Source organism: Salvia hispanica, chromosome 1 (assembly GCF_029641045.1).
Source record: "Salvia hispanica isolate PSC_SH4W2 chromosome 1, Shi_PSC_v1, whole genome shotgun sequence".
In the NCBI taxonomy this organism is placed as follows: Eukaryota; Viridiplantae; Streptophyta; class Magnoliopsida; order Lamiales; family Lamiaceae; genus Salvia; species Salvia hispanica.
In genome coordinates, this window is record NC_142692.1 from 65,127,682 (window position 1) to 65,143,153 (window position 15,472).

The 15,472-nt window shown below is 36.2% G+C and overlaps 2 protein-coding genes across 4 annotated transcripts; one reads left to right on the top strand and one right to left on the bottom strand.

The window, feature by feature from the left end:
• Positions 1 to 318: 318 nt before the first annotated feature.
• LOC125220177 (exosome complex component RRP45A-like) lies at positions 319 to 4,520 on the bottom strand. Of its 2 annotated transcripts, XR_016137748.1 has the most exons (10): positions 4,384 to 4,520; positions 3,927 to 4,136; positions 3,667 to 3,762; positions 3,450 to 3,564; positions 3,035 to 3,115; positions 2,729 to 2,917; positions 2,403 to 2,614; positions 1,969 to 2,027; positions 662 to 1,044; positions 319 to 582 (listed from the first exon to the last, which is right to left on the bottom strand). XR_016137748.1 is itself a non-coding variant. In XM_048122323.2 (9 exons), the coding sequence occupies exons 1-9, from the start codon at positions 4,518 to 4,520 to the stop codon at positions 824 to 826; spliced, it is 1,320 nt and encodes a 439-aa protein (XP_047978280.1). In that variant the 3' UTR covers positions 319 to 823. The 2 variants fall into 2 exon arrangements, 1 of the variants encoding a protein (XP_047978280.1); XM_048122323.2 differs by having other exon boundaries at positions 319 to 1,044.
• Positions 4,426 to 10,279, top strand: LOC125220178 (Peptidase M20/M25/M40 family protein). 2 transcript variants are annotated; one of them, XM_089069990.1, is made up of 11 exons: positions 4,426 to 4,556; positions 4,822 to 5,144; positions 5,322 to 5,566; positions 5,673 to 5,781; positions 6,956 to 7,094; positions 7,181 to 7,238; positions 7,322 to 7,339; positions 7,460 to 7,582; positions 7,797 to 7,950; positions 8,036 to 8,069; positions 9,965 to 10,279. In XM_089069990.1, the coding sequence occupies exons 2-11, from the start codon at positions 4,824 to 4,826 to the stop codon at positions 10,066 to 10,068; spliced, it is 1,305 nt and encodes a 434-aa protein (XP_088926116.1). In that variant the 5' UTR covers positions 4,426 to 4,556; positions 4,822 to 4,823; the 3' UTR covers positions 10,069 to 10,279. The 2 variants fall into 2 exon arrangements, with proteins under 2 accessions (XP_088926116.1, XP_047978281.1); XM_048122324.2 differs by lacking the exon at positions 4,426 to 4,556 and having other exon boundaries at positions 4,755 to 5,144.
• The last annotated feature ends 5,193 nt before the right edge of the window (positions 10,280 to 15,472 follow it).

Consider the following 15,472-nt stretch of genomic DNA (forward strand, 5'->3'; position numbering starts at 1 on the left):
GTTTATGATTGAATTATCGTTTGTCCGTTTTGAACCCACAATCTTTAAGCCATAATTAAAGATTTATCATGTCTTTTAAAAAAAATTCCTGCTATATACTCCACAACATCATCGATTTTGTTACAAGTAGCATAAATTTGGAATATCACCAACTTCCGCTTTGAACTGGGAATCTCATGAAATTTAAGTGTTTGAAGTGGCATGTATAAAGTCAGTCGATTTTGTTCATTTGGTGATTTGCAAGACAAATGTTATAAATAGGATCAACAATCATCAATGGCGTTAGGGATAGTGACTTTGTAATCAAATTCACTCTCATTTGTGTACAAATGATAACAAATGGCAAAAATTTTCCAATTTCAGATTTAGTACAACTAAGCAAACCAATATGCCAACTACATAGCTCTAAACGATACATGTTTTGTAGAGAGCTCTAAAGGTGCCCTTGTGTTCTGAATAATAAGACATACCGGTGTCTAACTGCAGTCTGAAGAGATGTTGCAGCTAGTTCGAGTTTGAGACAGCATGTTACACATTACAAGTCGACGACCTCATCATTGCAAGCATCTCAAAAGATTGCAACTGCAGAGGCACAAAAAAGGATATTTACATGTGCCATCTTCGAAAAAGAGCATTAGCAGTTTCAGCCACGGGAGGGAACCATGACAACTTTCTTTCTGGATGCTGCCTAGTGTCTTCACACCATGAATACATCTTTCGAGAACTTTTCAGGAGTACGTCATGTGAAAATTTTGATCTTAGGTGAAGATCTTAAAACTCCATCCACCAAGTCTGAAGCATGATAGTCTGGAAATACATTGTTTTAACTTCCGTCTGAATTTGATAAATTCTTCTTCTTTCTCTTATGCTTAGGTTTCATGGCCTCTGATAATGACTCGGCTTTGATTTTTGCATCTCCAGCTTCAGCTGCCACTGATAATGAAGGTGATGGATCTGCGTCTCTAAGGGATTCATCTATTGCATTCAACTGTTGCTTTTCATGTAGCGTTACATCCATCTTCTGATCTTGTTGTGCTTCTACAACTGCAAAATGTGAAGCAGTTATATTTCTGATCTACAAAACAAGGATTAAACAAAATAAAGTGTTCTTATACGAAGAGTCAAACTAGCTCTAGGTTGCTATATTAAAGAACATTAAGCAACCCAGCATTAAGAACTAAGATTAGGAAAACGATTATCATATCTGCACATGCAATATGGAAACTGAATAACTGGCAGAAAACAAATAGCTCTGAAGCTGCTATGGATCTAAATGCATATAGTGCACATGCTTAAATGCTGAAAGTAATACGAATAGCAATTGAGGAGAAACTGCGATGGTGTCTTCTGCATTAGTGTCTTGTGAAAGAAGTAGATTGAAAATTGCCAGAACTTCAAAATATGGAGCCACGAATAACTGAAGCACAATAACCGACGGACTTATGTGATTAAGAGCCAGATATAGTTTATTTGGGAGAGCAAGGTGCTTGGGTACCCAAAAATAAGAAAATTCATACTCCTGAACAATGAGAAATATGACAGTGATGACAAGAAAAGAAATTCACTGAACAAAAGATCAAGAATGAGAAACTCCTAGGAAGAAGTGGGATGGCATCTCACCATCAAGAAGAGAATAATAAACCAGCAAGAATTAAGTATCTAGGAAATTCGTGATTCATTTAATCTAAAATCTTCATTGCCAATATCAAAAGAATAATAGATAAAAAAGTGAATCCAAGGCATAGATCTTGACATAATTTAATTTACTATTGAACTTTTAGAGCCAAAATCAGAATTTCATCTCTTTCATCAAATTCCCTTAACTATCCATTCATCCTAAGATGTTTGACAGTTCATGTGATTCCAATATGGCGTGAAAATCTGTGGAGATCTTGTCAGTGACGATGTGGCTATATCGTGACTGGTCCAAGAAAACACGCAAAGGTGACAGAACTACCAATAGAATACCTTGTGAAGCTAGACTTTCTTTCAATTCATCAGCATCAGCAACCTTGGAGTATGGATCCCTGCAAGCAAAAATAACATACAATAAGAACATGCCTGTGGCTAATAATTCAGACCAGGCATATTTTGAGGACTCTTTTTGGAGATTTGGATATACCGATTCCTTTATAGCAATCATAAAATGGACCACATAGTAACTAATTTGACGATTTTGCAGTTAATGCAGGCATCCATTCATTTGGTGTAACACTTTACTGGATCTTCATTTTAGCAGCATAACAAACATAAGTTGCCAACTACTAACCAGTGATGTACATGAACGTCCAACCAGGATTATATATAATCACAAAGCCAGTAGAATAAGTATTTAACAACTAAACAGCTTTTTATTGTAAGAGCAATTTCACTCATTGACATGTCATGAAAGTAGAGTTTACCAACTAGACGTTCCAGCAATGACGGCTTTACGTTTGTGTTCATCTTTCTTTGACGAGTGGCTCTCAACTTCCATGTCATCACTTTGACTGCCACTTGTTTTCTCTAGTTTCAGTTTAGGCTTCTCCATGTCCTTCAATTTATTGTTGATATTAACTGAATCAGGATGTCTTTTGATTTTTTTCAAATCTCTACTTGTTTTATATAATTCAACCTGCAGAACCGATAAATATTTGCAAAATATGTCACGAAGCCAGGTTATATGAATCATTACGAGATATAAACAAGTAAATTAAATGCCAGCAACTGTGCAAGCATATGAACTGACAGCTTTTTTAATTTTTCCAGTAATATCAGCAGCCTTCACAGATGCAATCCGCAAGCATTGCATAACAACACTTTGCAGCACACCTTCTCCTCCAGCCTTTTGAATTGCACATACATCACCATTTGTATTCAAAGTAGCAGTCAGTTTTCCACCCATAACAGCTTCTTCTAAGTGCGATGGGTCAATAATCTAGCAACATATGTGGGGAGTAGTGCATCAGAAATGTAACTAATTAGTAATCAATTACTATGAGATAACAAACATGTGAAACTCAGGGAAAACGACTTGTATTTATGATAAGCTTACCGCTATGCTCTGGTTACCAATAAATGCAAATGTTACTGCTATGGGGAGATGGTGTACAATCAATGGTAAGGGCTCCCTGACCTGCCATAGTACGAAATAAATTGAACTTCAGTATCTAGTTTTCACACAGGGCTGCCAAGCAAAATAAACCCACCAACCCCCCGCCCCCTCCCCCCTCTTATGGGTAAGCGAGGCAACGATGCAAGGTGACAAAGCTACCGACTTAATAACATAATTATATATACAAGGGCCTACAGTACATATTACGCATGTTATGTATCACAAGCTCATATATTGATTATCTGAGTACTCATATAATCCATGAGTCTTCATAGATTGCACAATAGCTGAGGGCGAAATCCGTTACATCAGATCAAAAATATTTGAGATCATCTATGAAAGGGAAGGAACGAACTTCTGGCGGATGTATTATAACTTCCTGACCATCTTCTCCTCCCAATGTGCACTCTGGCCTTCTAAATGTCAATAGAGCAGCCAAGGCTGCAATATTGGCGGCATCAATAAGATTCCTATTTTCAGGGAAAAAGAGAGATGCCGATAAAATTGTCTTTAATGGTCAGCAGAAGAACGTAGATGATCTAGTCAAATTAAGACATAGATGCACAACTTACCCACAGTTGTCTAGAATGTGAAGATCAATGCGGACAGACCACACCCATTTTCCCGCAATAACACAAAGTGATTCTGTGTCAATAGCCCTACTTTCTCTGTAAAGTCCATTTTTAGTTTCAAATAGCATAAAACAAAATATCAATTTCAAGCTATCTCCTAGTTCTATCACCTATGATTAAGTTCAAGTCTTCAACTAGACATGCAATATGTTGTCCTATAAATATGCAAATTAATAAACAAATGCTGAGTTACAAATTACCTTAACCCACGATCAACTATCCGTCCCAACTCAACAGCAGATTCCCCAGGACGACCAACTTCGAAAGAAGGATCTGCCATTGGAGAGAACTCAGTAAATATGGCAAGAGTACCTTCATTAGGGCGATCACGGTAAGGTTGCACTAGCTGTGACGTTACAAACCCCATTACGCGAGTCTGGCCCAGCTGGACTTCTGATGAGCCATCTTCACTGTTCAGACGCCAAAAGATTCACAAATTTATTTAGATTTTAGACACACACACCTACAATTACTACTAAATCATAACCATCATATGAATTCTAATTGAAGGTGGTAAATCGCCTTCGCTGAGTATCCATGAATCTTACCATGTAAATATACAAAATAACAACCTATATTCCTTAATGTACCCATTCTTGAAGCTATGAACAGCTGTCAAAGAGATTACAAGAGAAAATAGCGAAGATGATATCTTACCTTCCAAATTGGATAGTTAGGTTCCGGTAATCAAAAGGGCCACGGCCGTCGGTTCGGAGGTCAGACAGCAGCGCCGTCTCAATAAACTTCTTCTCATTGACGGTCATCCGCCACGAATTGGCAAAGCGCTGCTCCATAGCAATTGAGCAATTGGTTTATCCACTTCGGAATCGGTCTGCAAAATAACAGAATCGAATTTTACCGGCAGCGACAGGGAGCTAAAATGCTGTTCTGGTGCAAAAGGCAATTCTTTTTTGCCCTTTTAGGTCATCAGTTTTTATTTATTGATTGGGCTAGTTTTACAGTAGTAGTTTTGGGCTTCTGCTTTACGAAAGCTATAATCTTTGCAAATATTTTTCTAATTTATATATTCCAGATAAGTAGAGAGTGAAAACTGATATTCATCCTAATCAATCGCAGCACCAAATTGATTTGCAGAAATGGCAACCCTAAAGCAGACTCTAGGAGACCTAAACAAGGAGTCGTTCGTGGGGCTTCTTTCCAAGCTGATCGGCGAGTCCAAGTTCGTGCAGAACAACCCGCCGGAGCTCATCCCGGAGGAGGACAGGATTGTCAACCACGTACTCGATGTCCTCCGCCCCTACAGCACCGCCACCGGCGGACCCCTCCGCATCAACCACGTCACCTACAAGCCCAACCGCGGCAATCTCATCGTGGAGTATCCCGGCACTCAGCCCGGCAAAATCCTCTCCTTCGTTGGAATGCACATGGACGTTGTCACTGCCAACCCTTCTGATTGGGTAATTATATATTTATTCTACAATCGTCTGTTACACTCAGTGTTTTTTACTTGAGTACTTTTTTAGAATCAAGTTTTGTTTTTTTTTCGGATTCTGCAATAGGTTGAGGTCAAGTGAGCTACTAGAACAAGGTCATTCTATATTTGTGTGCTGATTTATAAACAAGGTGTTTTTCAGGATTTTGATCCTTTTAGTTTGGGTATCGATGGTGACATGCTTAAAGGGCGCGGAACTACTGATTGTTTGGGGCATGTTGCCTTGGTGGCTGAATTGATGAGGAGACTGGCGGAAACAAAGCCTCAGTTGAAGTCTACTGTTGTTGCTGTCTTTATTGCCAGTGAAGAGAATTCATCCATACCTGGAGTAGGGGTCGATGCGTTGGTGAAGGATGGATTGCTCAACAACTTGAAGCATGGGCCACTGTATGTGTGACAAGCCTGTATAATGTTAAATTGAATGGGAAGCTGAATTTATATTGAAATGATGAAAGTTTTCTTTTTATGATCTGTGGTGTTCTCCCTTTTCCAGGTTTTGGATTGATACTGCAGATAAACAGCCTTGCATCGGAACTGGGGGTATGATACCGTGGAAGCTTCATGCTACTGGAAAGCTATTTCACAGTGGTCTAGCCCACAAGGTAGATTCTTTTATGATCTCTTGAGCAAAAGCAATTTCTAGTATGAGAATTAGTGTTATAGAAGGTCTCACACGCCAGTAGTGCAGAAAAATGAGTTCAATTTTATTGGTGGGCTATAGAGCATGATATATGACATGGTTTTTTTATCGGGTCATGTTTTGGTAGCACCTTCTTTAATTTCTGTGCGTTCAACTTTAGATGTAGATGTAGATATGCATATTTTATCATCCAATTCTTGAGGATTTTTTATTTCAATTTTTGGAAAAGTACTCCATAAAAGAGTATATCCATGTTTTATCTGGTAGAGACTTGAGAGGGATTTGATTGATGCTCTTTATGATCATGATAGTTATCCAATCTTTACATATAATGTTGTTAGATCTACATTCGGAGAATAACTACGAATGAAATATCAGATAATTTAATAATTCCGGTATGAACCCAAGTAATTCCGGTATGAACCCAAGTTACTAAACATGTAGTAATTGGTTGATTAAGTACCTTTATAATAATCTAACCCCTCACACCCTCCCCCCACCAACAACCTCTTTTTTTCTGGAACTACGAATCATTTAATTTCCCGGAAGGAAAAAAAACGGATCTTGCGAACTTAAAATCATAGAGTAGATTTCCTCATGATCGCTAGTAGAACTCCGCCTCTTCTATTTTGCCTTCAGAGATATACTTTCTGTTGCAAGTGATCTGTCTTTTTGAAGAACTGAAACCTATGGTAAATCAAGTGCTAAGCACTAATATTCCCCCTTATGTGTCTGTTTTTTAATTTGAGGCTCGTTGATTAAAAATACTGCAAGAAGAGAAGCCTCACCTTCGACTCTTTACTGCAAAATAAGCTTTAGAGTTGAGTCTCCCACTATAGTAATGCTAGCAGAACCACATAGCTGTTCAATTGATCTTCTTAAAATCCCTTTTAGGCTTTAGGCATTAGCTTAAAGAAATAGCATTGAAAGATTTCTTATGTGTTGGTGAAATCAGTCTAATATTTCTGGATTACATTAGTAATTTAGTAGTATCAATGATATTTGGATTTTGGTAATGCTCTGCCTCTGACATTCAACATACCGTTCGTTGTAGATCAATTTTTATTCATAGGGGGGTGTGTGTACTGTGTATGTATATGGAGTATCACATTATTCTTTCTTCCTGGTGATTGTAGGCTATTAACCCCTTGGAGCTAGCCATGGAAGCATTAAAAGTCATACAATCACGTTTCTATGAAGATTTTCCACCCCATCCAAAGGAACAAGTATATGGATTTGCAACACCATCAACCATGAAACCAACTCAGTGGTTTTGTACGTATTGGATACTATAGCATAAGTCGGTAAATTCATGGATGCTTGTCTAGTATGCTGATTATTTTGTAAACTTTCATTGACAGATCCAGGAGGTGGGATCAATCAAATTCCAGCCGAGTGTACAGTTTCCGGAGATGTTAGGTTATGTTTGTTTCTTTTAGTGCATATTTTGTAAGTTTTGCCGCATAATTGAGTAGTAATGTTTTTCCTCTTTACTATTGCAGATTGACACCATTTTATAGGTATGGATGCACATATTATCCTTTATTGACATACTTTCTTTGAGTTTGACTTGTTCAAGCTGTCCATTGACTTCGATTCTGTGAAGCATTCAATTAAATACCTACAAATTGATGTTCCAGTGTAACTGATGTAATCAAGAAGCTCGAGGCATACGTTAAAGACCTGAACACGAACATAGAAAAACTGGATACACGAGGCCCTGTTTCTAAATATGTTTTACCAGATGAGAACCTCAGGGGAAGGTCAGTTTTTCCTCCCACGCCAGTTGGATATCTTACTTTTATTCTGTTTCCTTTCAAAGTTGAATAAGGTTTTAACGTGGTCATACTTCCCAGTCCTTTAATTTCACGATGGCATGTGTTTTGGGTCTTAATCCAGTTCCAGAGTTTTTAAGTTTGGCCCTATGTTTTTATTAGTTTTTTTTGGTTATTTATAAACTTGTCTTTTTATTACCAGGTTGGATATTACCTTTGATGAAGCAATGTCTGGAGTGGCTTGCAATCTTGACTCTCGGGGCTTCCATGTCCTATGCAAAGCTACTGAAGAGGTGGTTGGTCATGTAAAACCCTATTCTATCACGGGTAGTTTGCCTCTTATACGCGAGTTGCAGGTGGTACTCATACTCTCGTATTTACTTAGCTTATTCTGTGCAAAAGATATCATGAATTGACAGTTGCTTTATTATTAAACTGTAGGAGGAGGGTTTTGATGTGCAAACCGCCGGCTATGGTATATATGCTTCCTAACTCATTTATTATTTAATTTCAATTGCTGTTTAGTTTTATGCCATGGAACATAGCTCGTATCATTACAATCACATGCTTCCATTTATGTGTCTAAAGCAGATAGTCTCTTGCAACTAAGCTTGAAACATGTCGTACAAGCTCATGCTTTTCCTCAATCATTTCTAAGCAAAAATGTTAGTATTTGAAACCAATTCTTGTGTCCTTCTGCCCCAACATCATTGTACTTAAGCTAGAACACTTCTTTGGCCAAAGGTCTCGGGTTCGAGGCCACCGTGACACAGCCTTTAATATGCAGGGTCAATCTCAAGCAGTTGCTTGATCAGTTTTTGAATCAGGAACTTGTGTAAAAATGAATTTTAAACCACATAAATGCTTGGCTCATATAAATCGTGGGTATAGGTTGGTCTTTCTACATGTCCAAATGGGTATGATTTTTCTTTTTTGGATACTTGGCATAAAATGTCTTATAATGTCTGGTAGGTGCAACGTACACTCGGCTCCCTACAAGATTGTACATCAACTATTCTAACCTAAGAGACGAAACCTAATAAGTAAATCTGAAATGCTAGAAAATTAAAGTTTTGCATAATATTTTGTCGACTTAACTGTCACACTGAAATCCTGAAGCACTATAATGTGTTGTGGATAAGATTTGGATTTCGTGTCAGAGTATATCTGTTAAGTTTTGCATAAGAACTATAAGCAAGCATAGAAATCTTTCATCTTTAAAAATACAGAAATACTTGACAGTCTATGTTATACTATGACCAGATTAGAAGGCCAGAGTGATTTTAGTCCCTTCGTAGTTGATGGAGTAACCTTTGGATTATAGCTGTGACGAGTGATGCTTTCATTACTTATTTTCATTCTTACTGCACTCGAACTTGAACATCTATCACCAATCCATATTACCAAAGAATGCCTTCTGGCTATTAGGGGTTGTAGGAATTATGTATGAGTGATGCCTTCGAATTTGATTACTTATTTTCTTTCTTACTGCTCTCGAACTTGAACATCATCACCAATCCATATTACAAAAGAATACCCTCTGGCTATTAGGGGCTGTTGGCATTATGTAACAATGCAAAGAACAAATACATTGTCATATTATGTTAAAGGAATCAGCTCTAAATTATAATTATGAATGGGAACAACACTTTGGCTATGAGCATGGATGTTATACCTGTGAATCGTAAATCACTAAATCTACATCTTAACTGTTTATGCTCTTTCTAATCGAATAGTATAGTAGTATCTTAAACGGTTTCAAAAGGGAGGAACACGTGATTTCATACTTTTGATTGTGCCTTTCATACCTAGGTAAGATAATTTAAGCTTACTGAGTTTGACCACTAGTGTAACTGGAGATATTGTAATCGAAGGAGAAAGAAGAATATGATTGACTTTTCAAATTTGATTATGGAGATTCACTATAGTTTGTTTACTAGTTTTTCTAGATTAATGGCTCTATAGTGTCATGCATTGCAAATACGCTCATAGATGTGGAAACTGCGTAATAGACTCAATAGTTATGTTAGTACAACTGAAGGTTAATTGGCAGTAGTAGTTTGAAATTCTGATCTTGTTGGACCTTGAAGATTATGGTGAATGGAAGTTTTCCATTTCTTTTCTTCAAACTCGTCCTATGGTATTGACTCGTTATACTCGAGCTTGAGACGCATGCATAAATCACAAAGCCGTATAATAACAGTCGGCTCATTGATGCGAATCATATAGCAGTAAACCAGCTAAAGAAGACCTTTTTATTTCACATTTAGCATGTGTAGGCTTCCCATAGACATATTTTTATGAAAGTACGTATGTGCAATTGCTCTCAGTCATTGATAATCATTCGCTCATTTTGTCTTCGATGTGCAGGCTTAATGGCTACATATCATGCGAAGAATGAGTATTGCCTTCTCTCCGACATGGCCCAAGGCTACCGGGTCTTTGCTAGCATCATTGCGCAGTTGGAAGAGTGAATCTTAATATTGGTTATGTTGCATAGGCTTTTTAGCATAATATATCAAATGATGAATAAATGAGTATTAGGTTCCTGAATCTTGTTATCTTTTGGTATATTGCTAATTGGACTGGAGAATTTTTCAATCTTGTCCTTATGAATTTATGTTTGAATGCGACAATATTGTTATTTTCTACAATCTTTAAGCATATGGGGACATGTTTTTTTCACTTTTTGTCCCTTTCCATCTCATTTTGAAATTTGAAGCATACCAAAAGTTAGATTTATCTCGAGATTGGAACTGCACTTTCTTTCTTCCTTGACTTTTCTTGGGAGAATATATCTGTGGACCATTGATATCTTTAGTAGATATATGCACCATACTTTTTGGAATATTGCATTTATTCAATGAGATCATTTTTTACAATATCATCCTATCAAATGGGAAAATACACCATCAAAAAAGATGGACACTGGACATGATCATGATTATCTGTACATGTTAAATACTCCAAGAAAAAGTATTACTATTATTCCATAACAAAAAAGATAGCTTTCCTAATATCTTATATACAAGAAAGATTAGTATACATCACTATATATGATTGATCACTTCCAAGTACAAGTGATCAAACGTAAATGGCGTGGAACAGTATTATGTAATCTTTACAGCTTCCTCGAAGATTTGCCTTGAGCATGTGAGCTTGTGAACTCTCTGATGTGTTTTTCAGATGCCATGACCCAGAACCATAGACGAGTATATCCCGTGTGTATGATAGGTACACACAGCACGAAATTCGGTTAAGTGGTAGACTCATTATGTCTATACATTACCGAGTAATGGTAATGGAGTTGTTATACAAACTTGGATCCATTCAAATCCGAGATACAGCGCCAGAAGTGGCTCTAAGAGAGGAGAACATATCTTGTATTCGTACCAGGCTGCACGAGTAGACAATGTATCAAGATTCATGCAACAAGCCTGTGTAATAAGGACAAAAGATGTTCTACTTGATGTTGTTATGAAGCAAAATGATCAAGCTATCGAGTCTACCTATGTTTGAAACAAGAAAAGAACAAATATTGCTTGGGTGCAATTTCTCATACCAAGGGATGTTACATATAAGCAGAGGCTTAATCTCCCTGACCAGTTTTTACATCCGATATTATAAGTAGTATTATGAGTTTGGATGATTGATGAAGCAAACCTGAAAAGCCGCACGATAAAAGAGCTCCTTCCCTGCACAACTTGCCATGACAATCAGCATAAACTGCACGGATGCATGAAAACAAGGAATTTTTTAAAGTCTCTAGTATAAAAGAGCTTCATATATGCATCATTTACCTGCCATGGTGACATTCCATAGAAGAAGCTCTGTAGCTCCTCATTCTCCATAATTGTAAGAGTTAAATTCACAAACAAAGCATGTCATACATCTAGTTTGAAGAGAAGGGCCATAATTGGCATATCCCAATCCATCAACCATGGCATTTAATGTTAGATTGACTGCAATCAATTCCGTATAAACCGCCCGGCCAAAGCCATTGCGCCATGTATTCCTAATGTTCAAAAAGAAGGTAAGAGTCACATTAGAGACATCCAAAATGATAATGCTGAAGCCACACAAACAAGAAAACAATAGCAGCAGTTGAAAGGTGGCAGGTGGAGCTGAGGTTGGACACACAGATTACTCAAGAAAAATTAGTGTAGGAAAGATTAAATTGCAATAGTCTCTATGGATACTCTCAACCCTGCACTACTCAATTATAGGTGAATAATGCAGCACTTGATTTCGTGGGGTGATCCTAAATTACTCAACTTTTAATTTCTAAATCCCAAAAATATTTGCAATCAACTAAAAAACAATATTAAATGCAAATGATTGGATATTCAGGAGGGTGGCTTAAACAAGGAAGACAACTGGAGAAGATCTAATAATTGAGATGGCACATGGAAAAAATTAATTATTCACGTTTTGTACTACTAACATTTTTCGAATTAATAAAAATGTCGAGCAATTTTGTTTCAATTGTTTAATTTGTAGTTGTGTATTAATGTAACTGATAATACTATTCTCAAAGTATATGCCCTTCCCAAAGGATTAATTGTCAATTAATGCATAATTTTTCACTTAATTAATTTTGCCCAAAAGAAACAACAGCAAAAACTCCTCCACAATTTCCATATTATGTGTAATATAATTCTGTGGAGCAAGGAAAATGGTAAGCAATGACCACTTATGCACTTTTTATAAGTCCTAATTGTTGAAATGTGAACGTGTTTGAACGATCAAGAACAAGAATTGAGCGGAAGAAGAAATGTGTGAGCTTTAATCGAAATCTTATTGAGTGAAATCAGCAAAGAGTGTACAACTTGAAGATTACTCTCATCTATGAACTAACAACACTATTTATACAACAAAGAAGAAATCAAGTGAACAAGAACTTCACTCAAGAAACGGTTGTAACTAACTAAGCTCCTAACGGCTAGTAGCTCAACAAACTTTTGAACTTGCTTCTTGCTTTGATGTTGTGTTCTCCACCTTAAGCTTCCATGCACTCGCATTGCTATGTCCAGCCACTCTACATAACACTAATAATCAACAGCAAATATACAATGTAATTATGATATAACTAAAAGTATTGGAACAAAATTTCAAGTACAATTTAGGCCACATTGTTTTGAATTGGTTTTGACTACCAGTAGTTAAAGTAATAAAAGATCCAAGTTGAGAAAGGGATTTATATGACATTGATTTCATTGATTCAGATTATAATTTCATACTCCAATTATGACATCATGTTTTGCTAGTTAGTTCATATAAATCACCAACTCCCTTTAGATCGTTGATTGTAGTTTTGACATTATACAACTCGTAAAAGTACTTTTGATTTTAGAATGTGAGTAAAGGTTAATTTTGGTCCTAAATATATAATTAAAATATAAATTTGGTTCAAAATATTTACTTTTTGGAAAACGTGTCCAAATTCATTTATTATGGACCTGTTTTCCAAAAAAGTGAATATTTTTGATCAAATTCATACCGCGATTATATATTTAGAATTAAAATTAACTTTTATTCTTAAAATATTCTCACACTTGGTTTCAAATATATTGGTAAATATTTGACTTGATTCATATGTTCGCGAGTAGAGGCTCATCTCTCGAGTTTCACAAAAACACAATAATTGCATTCAATTACTTATAAGATAGCATCCGCCTCTCAGTCACGTACTCAGTTCAGATAAATAAATAAAATGGCCATTAAAACAAAATGAAGTCTAGAATTGAATAAATAATTAAAAAAATATTATTTAGTCAAGTACTCTCAGCCTCAAGTATTCTACTACTACCTCCGTCCCCCAAATATTGACACACTTTGACCCGATACGGGTTTTAAGAAATGTAATGGAAAGTGAGTTGAAAAAATTGGTAGAATGTGGGTCCTACTTTTAAAGTATTAGTTTTATAATAAAATGTGAGTATAAATGAGTTAGTGAAATATTGGATCCACTACCAAAAATGGTAAAAAGTGAAGTGTGTCAAACTTTCAGGGATGGACCGAAATAGTAAACTGTGTCAACCTTTCAGGGACGGAGGTAGTATAAGTTTAGCTATTCATATAATATACTCCCTCTGTTCCACTTTAAGGGACACATTTTCCTTTCAGAATGTCCTACTCTTAATAACACATTTCTAAAATATAGAAACATACATCTCTGCTTTTTTCCTTAGTCGTACTTTATTCTCTCTATTTTATTCTCAAAACAACACTACATAAAATTTCATGCTGAATTTCACTTTTAGAGTGAGATGCACGGGGGAATATAACTTAAAACAAATAAACGATGAAACAATAAAAATATAGGTACAATTTGTTGTCTTCCATCTTCTGCTTTTTTCCTTTGTCGTACTTTATTCTCTCTATTTTATTCCCAAAACAACACTACATAAAATTTCATGCTGAATTTCACTTTTAGAGTGAGATGCACGGGGGAATATAACTTAAAACAAATAAACGATGAAACAATAAAAATATAAGAAAACAAACTAGATAAACCAATGAGGTACAATTCGTTGTCTTCCATCTTCAATGAAGCTTTATCCTCCATGCTTGAATTAATACTTCTACTCTTAATATGAACTGAGGTATATTGAGTAGAGTAGATGATTTATAAAGTGGTGTACGAAACGATTATATAAAAGTCTTCTAATTTGTTCAACATGTTATTAGGTAATTTTCTATAATAGGTTACTATTGTTGTATTCATCATTTCGCCTTATATATATCGATATCTTGGCAAACTTACGAGAGATTTTCAGCCCCACTAAACGGCCAAATAAATACTTGAGGTTATTAAATATTCAGTTTATAGATGAAAAATGTTATTATTGGATATGTTGATATAGGGGAGTGCTAGGGTGTCACCACCTCTTAAAATAACATCATACCACCATTCTTAGTTAATCATTTGTACACATGGACGAATAATAAGTTGCCACGTGGCAAAAAAAAAAATCTGAAAAAGACGGCCAACAATATTTTGAACACTATACAACAATTTTTCTTGGCCAGCAATATTCAACACGCTATACAGCAATCTATAGATTGTTGTGTATCATTTATAATATTGTTGTTTATCGTTTATAATATTGTTGTATAAATGGTATCACGGTGTCACTTTAAGAGGGGTTGTCATTTTAACACAAACCTGTTGATACATATGCAAACTCTATATTAGAGTGATATTGTCTATTTTACATTAAATTTCTATGATTTCATTTTTGGATTGCTTCTCAAAATATGTATTACCAATATTAGTTGAATAACACACTTATACTCCATGTAAGTTGCAATTTTAGTTAATTTTTGAAAGAGTAAAGATTATTTGTGGTCCTAAATAAATGAAAATTTTATGATTTGGGTCCAAAATATTAACTTTTGAATTATTGCATCTCGAATAAATGAAAACAGTCTGAATTTGATCCATTTTGGACGGCGCGGTAAATAACTTGACGGTCAATGCCAATTAACTCAATTTTTACTGGATTAACAATTTTAACACAATGAGCAGACGCTAAATCTGATGTGGCAGCGGCATTTGTGGGTCGAATTGATGGAATTTGGCGACGGGTTAGGGGTGTTGGAGACTAGGGGGAGAAGTTAGTGTCAAAGGTGGAGGCTGTGAGGGCGAGGTCAACGGCGATGGGTATGGCGGAGAGGGTGAAGGGGGGAGATGATGCTAGAGGGTAAAAGTGTTGGAGATAGAGGATGTGGGAGTTCTTGATCTAGACAACAACGGTGTTGAAAAAATGACATTGGGAGCATTTCAGGGGTAGAAGTGGAGAGCCACGATGGGGATATAGTCTAGCCATATCATGCTAAAATGGGAGCACTTGTTCATGACGTCGGCAACTTCCA

Coding starts and splice junctions, on each gene's coding strand:
- LOC125220177 (XM_048122323.2), bottom strand. CDS start 4,520: ATGGAGCAGCGCTTTGCCAATTCGTGGCGGATGACCGTCAATGAGAAG. Junction 2,918..3,034: donor TTGGTAACCAGAGCATAGCG/GTAAGCTTATCA, acceptor ATATGTTGCTAG/ATTATTGACCCATCGCACTT. Junction 2,615..2,728: donor CTGGAAAAATTAAAAAAGCT/GTCAGTTCATAT, acceptor TCGGTTCTGCAG/GTTGAATTATATAAAACAAG.
- LOC125220178 (XM_089069990.1), top strand. CDS start 4,824: ATGGCAACCCTAAAGCAGACTCTAGGAGACCTAAACAAGGAGTCGTTC. Junction 5,145..5,321: donor CTGCCAACCCTTCTGATTGG/GTAATTATATAT, acceptor GGTGTTTTTCAG/GATTTTGATCCTTTTAGTTT. Junction 7,095..7,180: donor GAAACCAACTCAGTGGTTTT/GTACGTATTGGA, acceptor TTTCATTGACAG/ATCCAGGAGGTGGGATCAAT.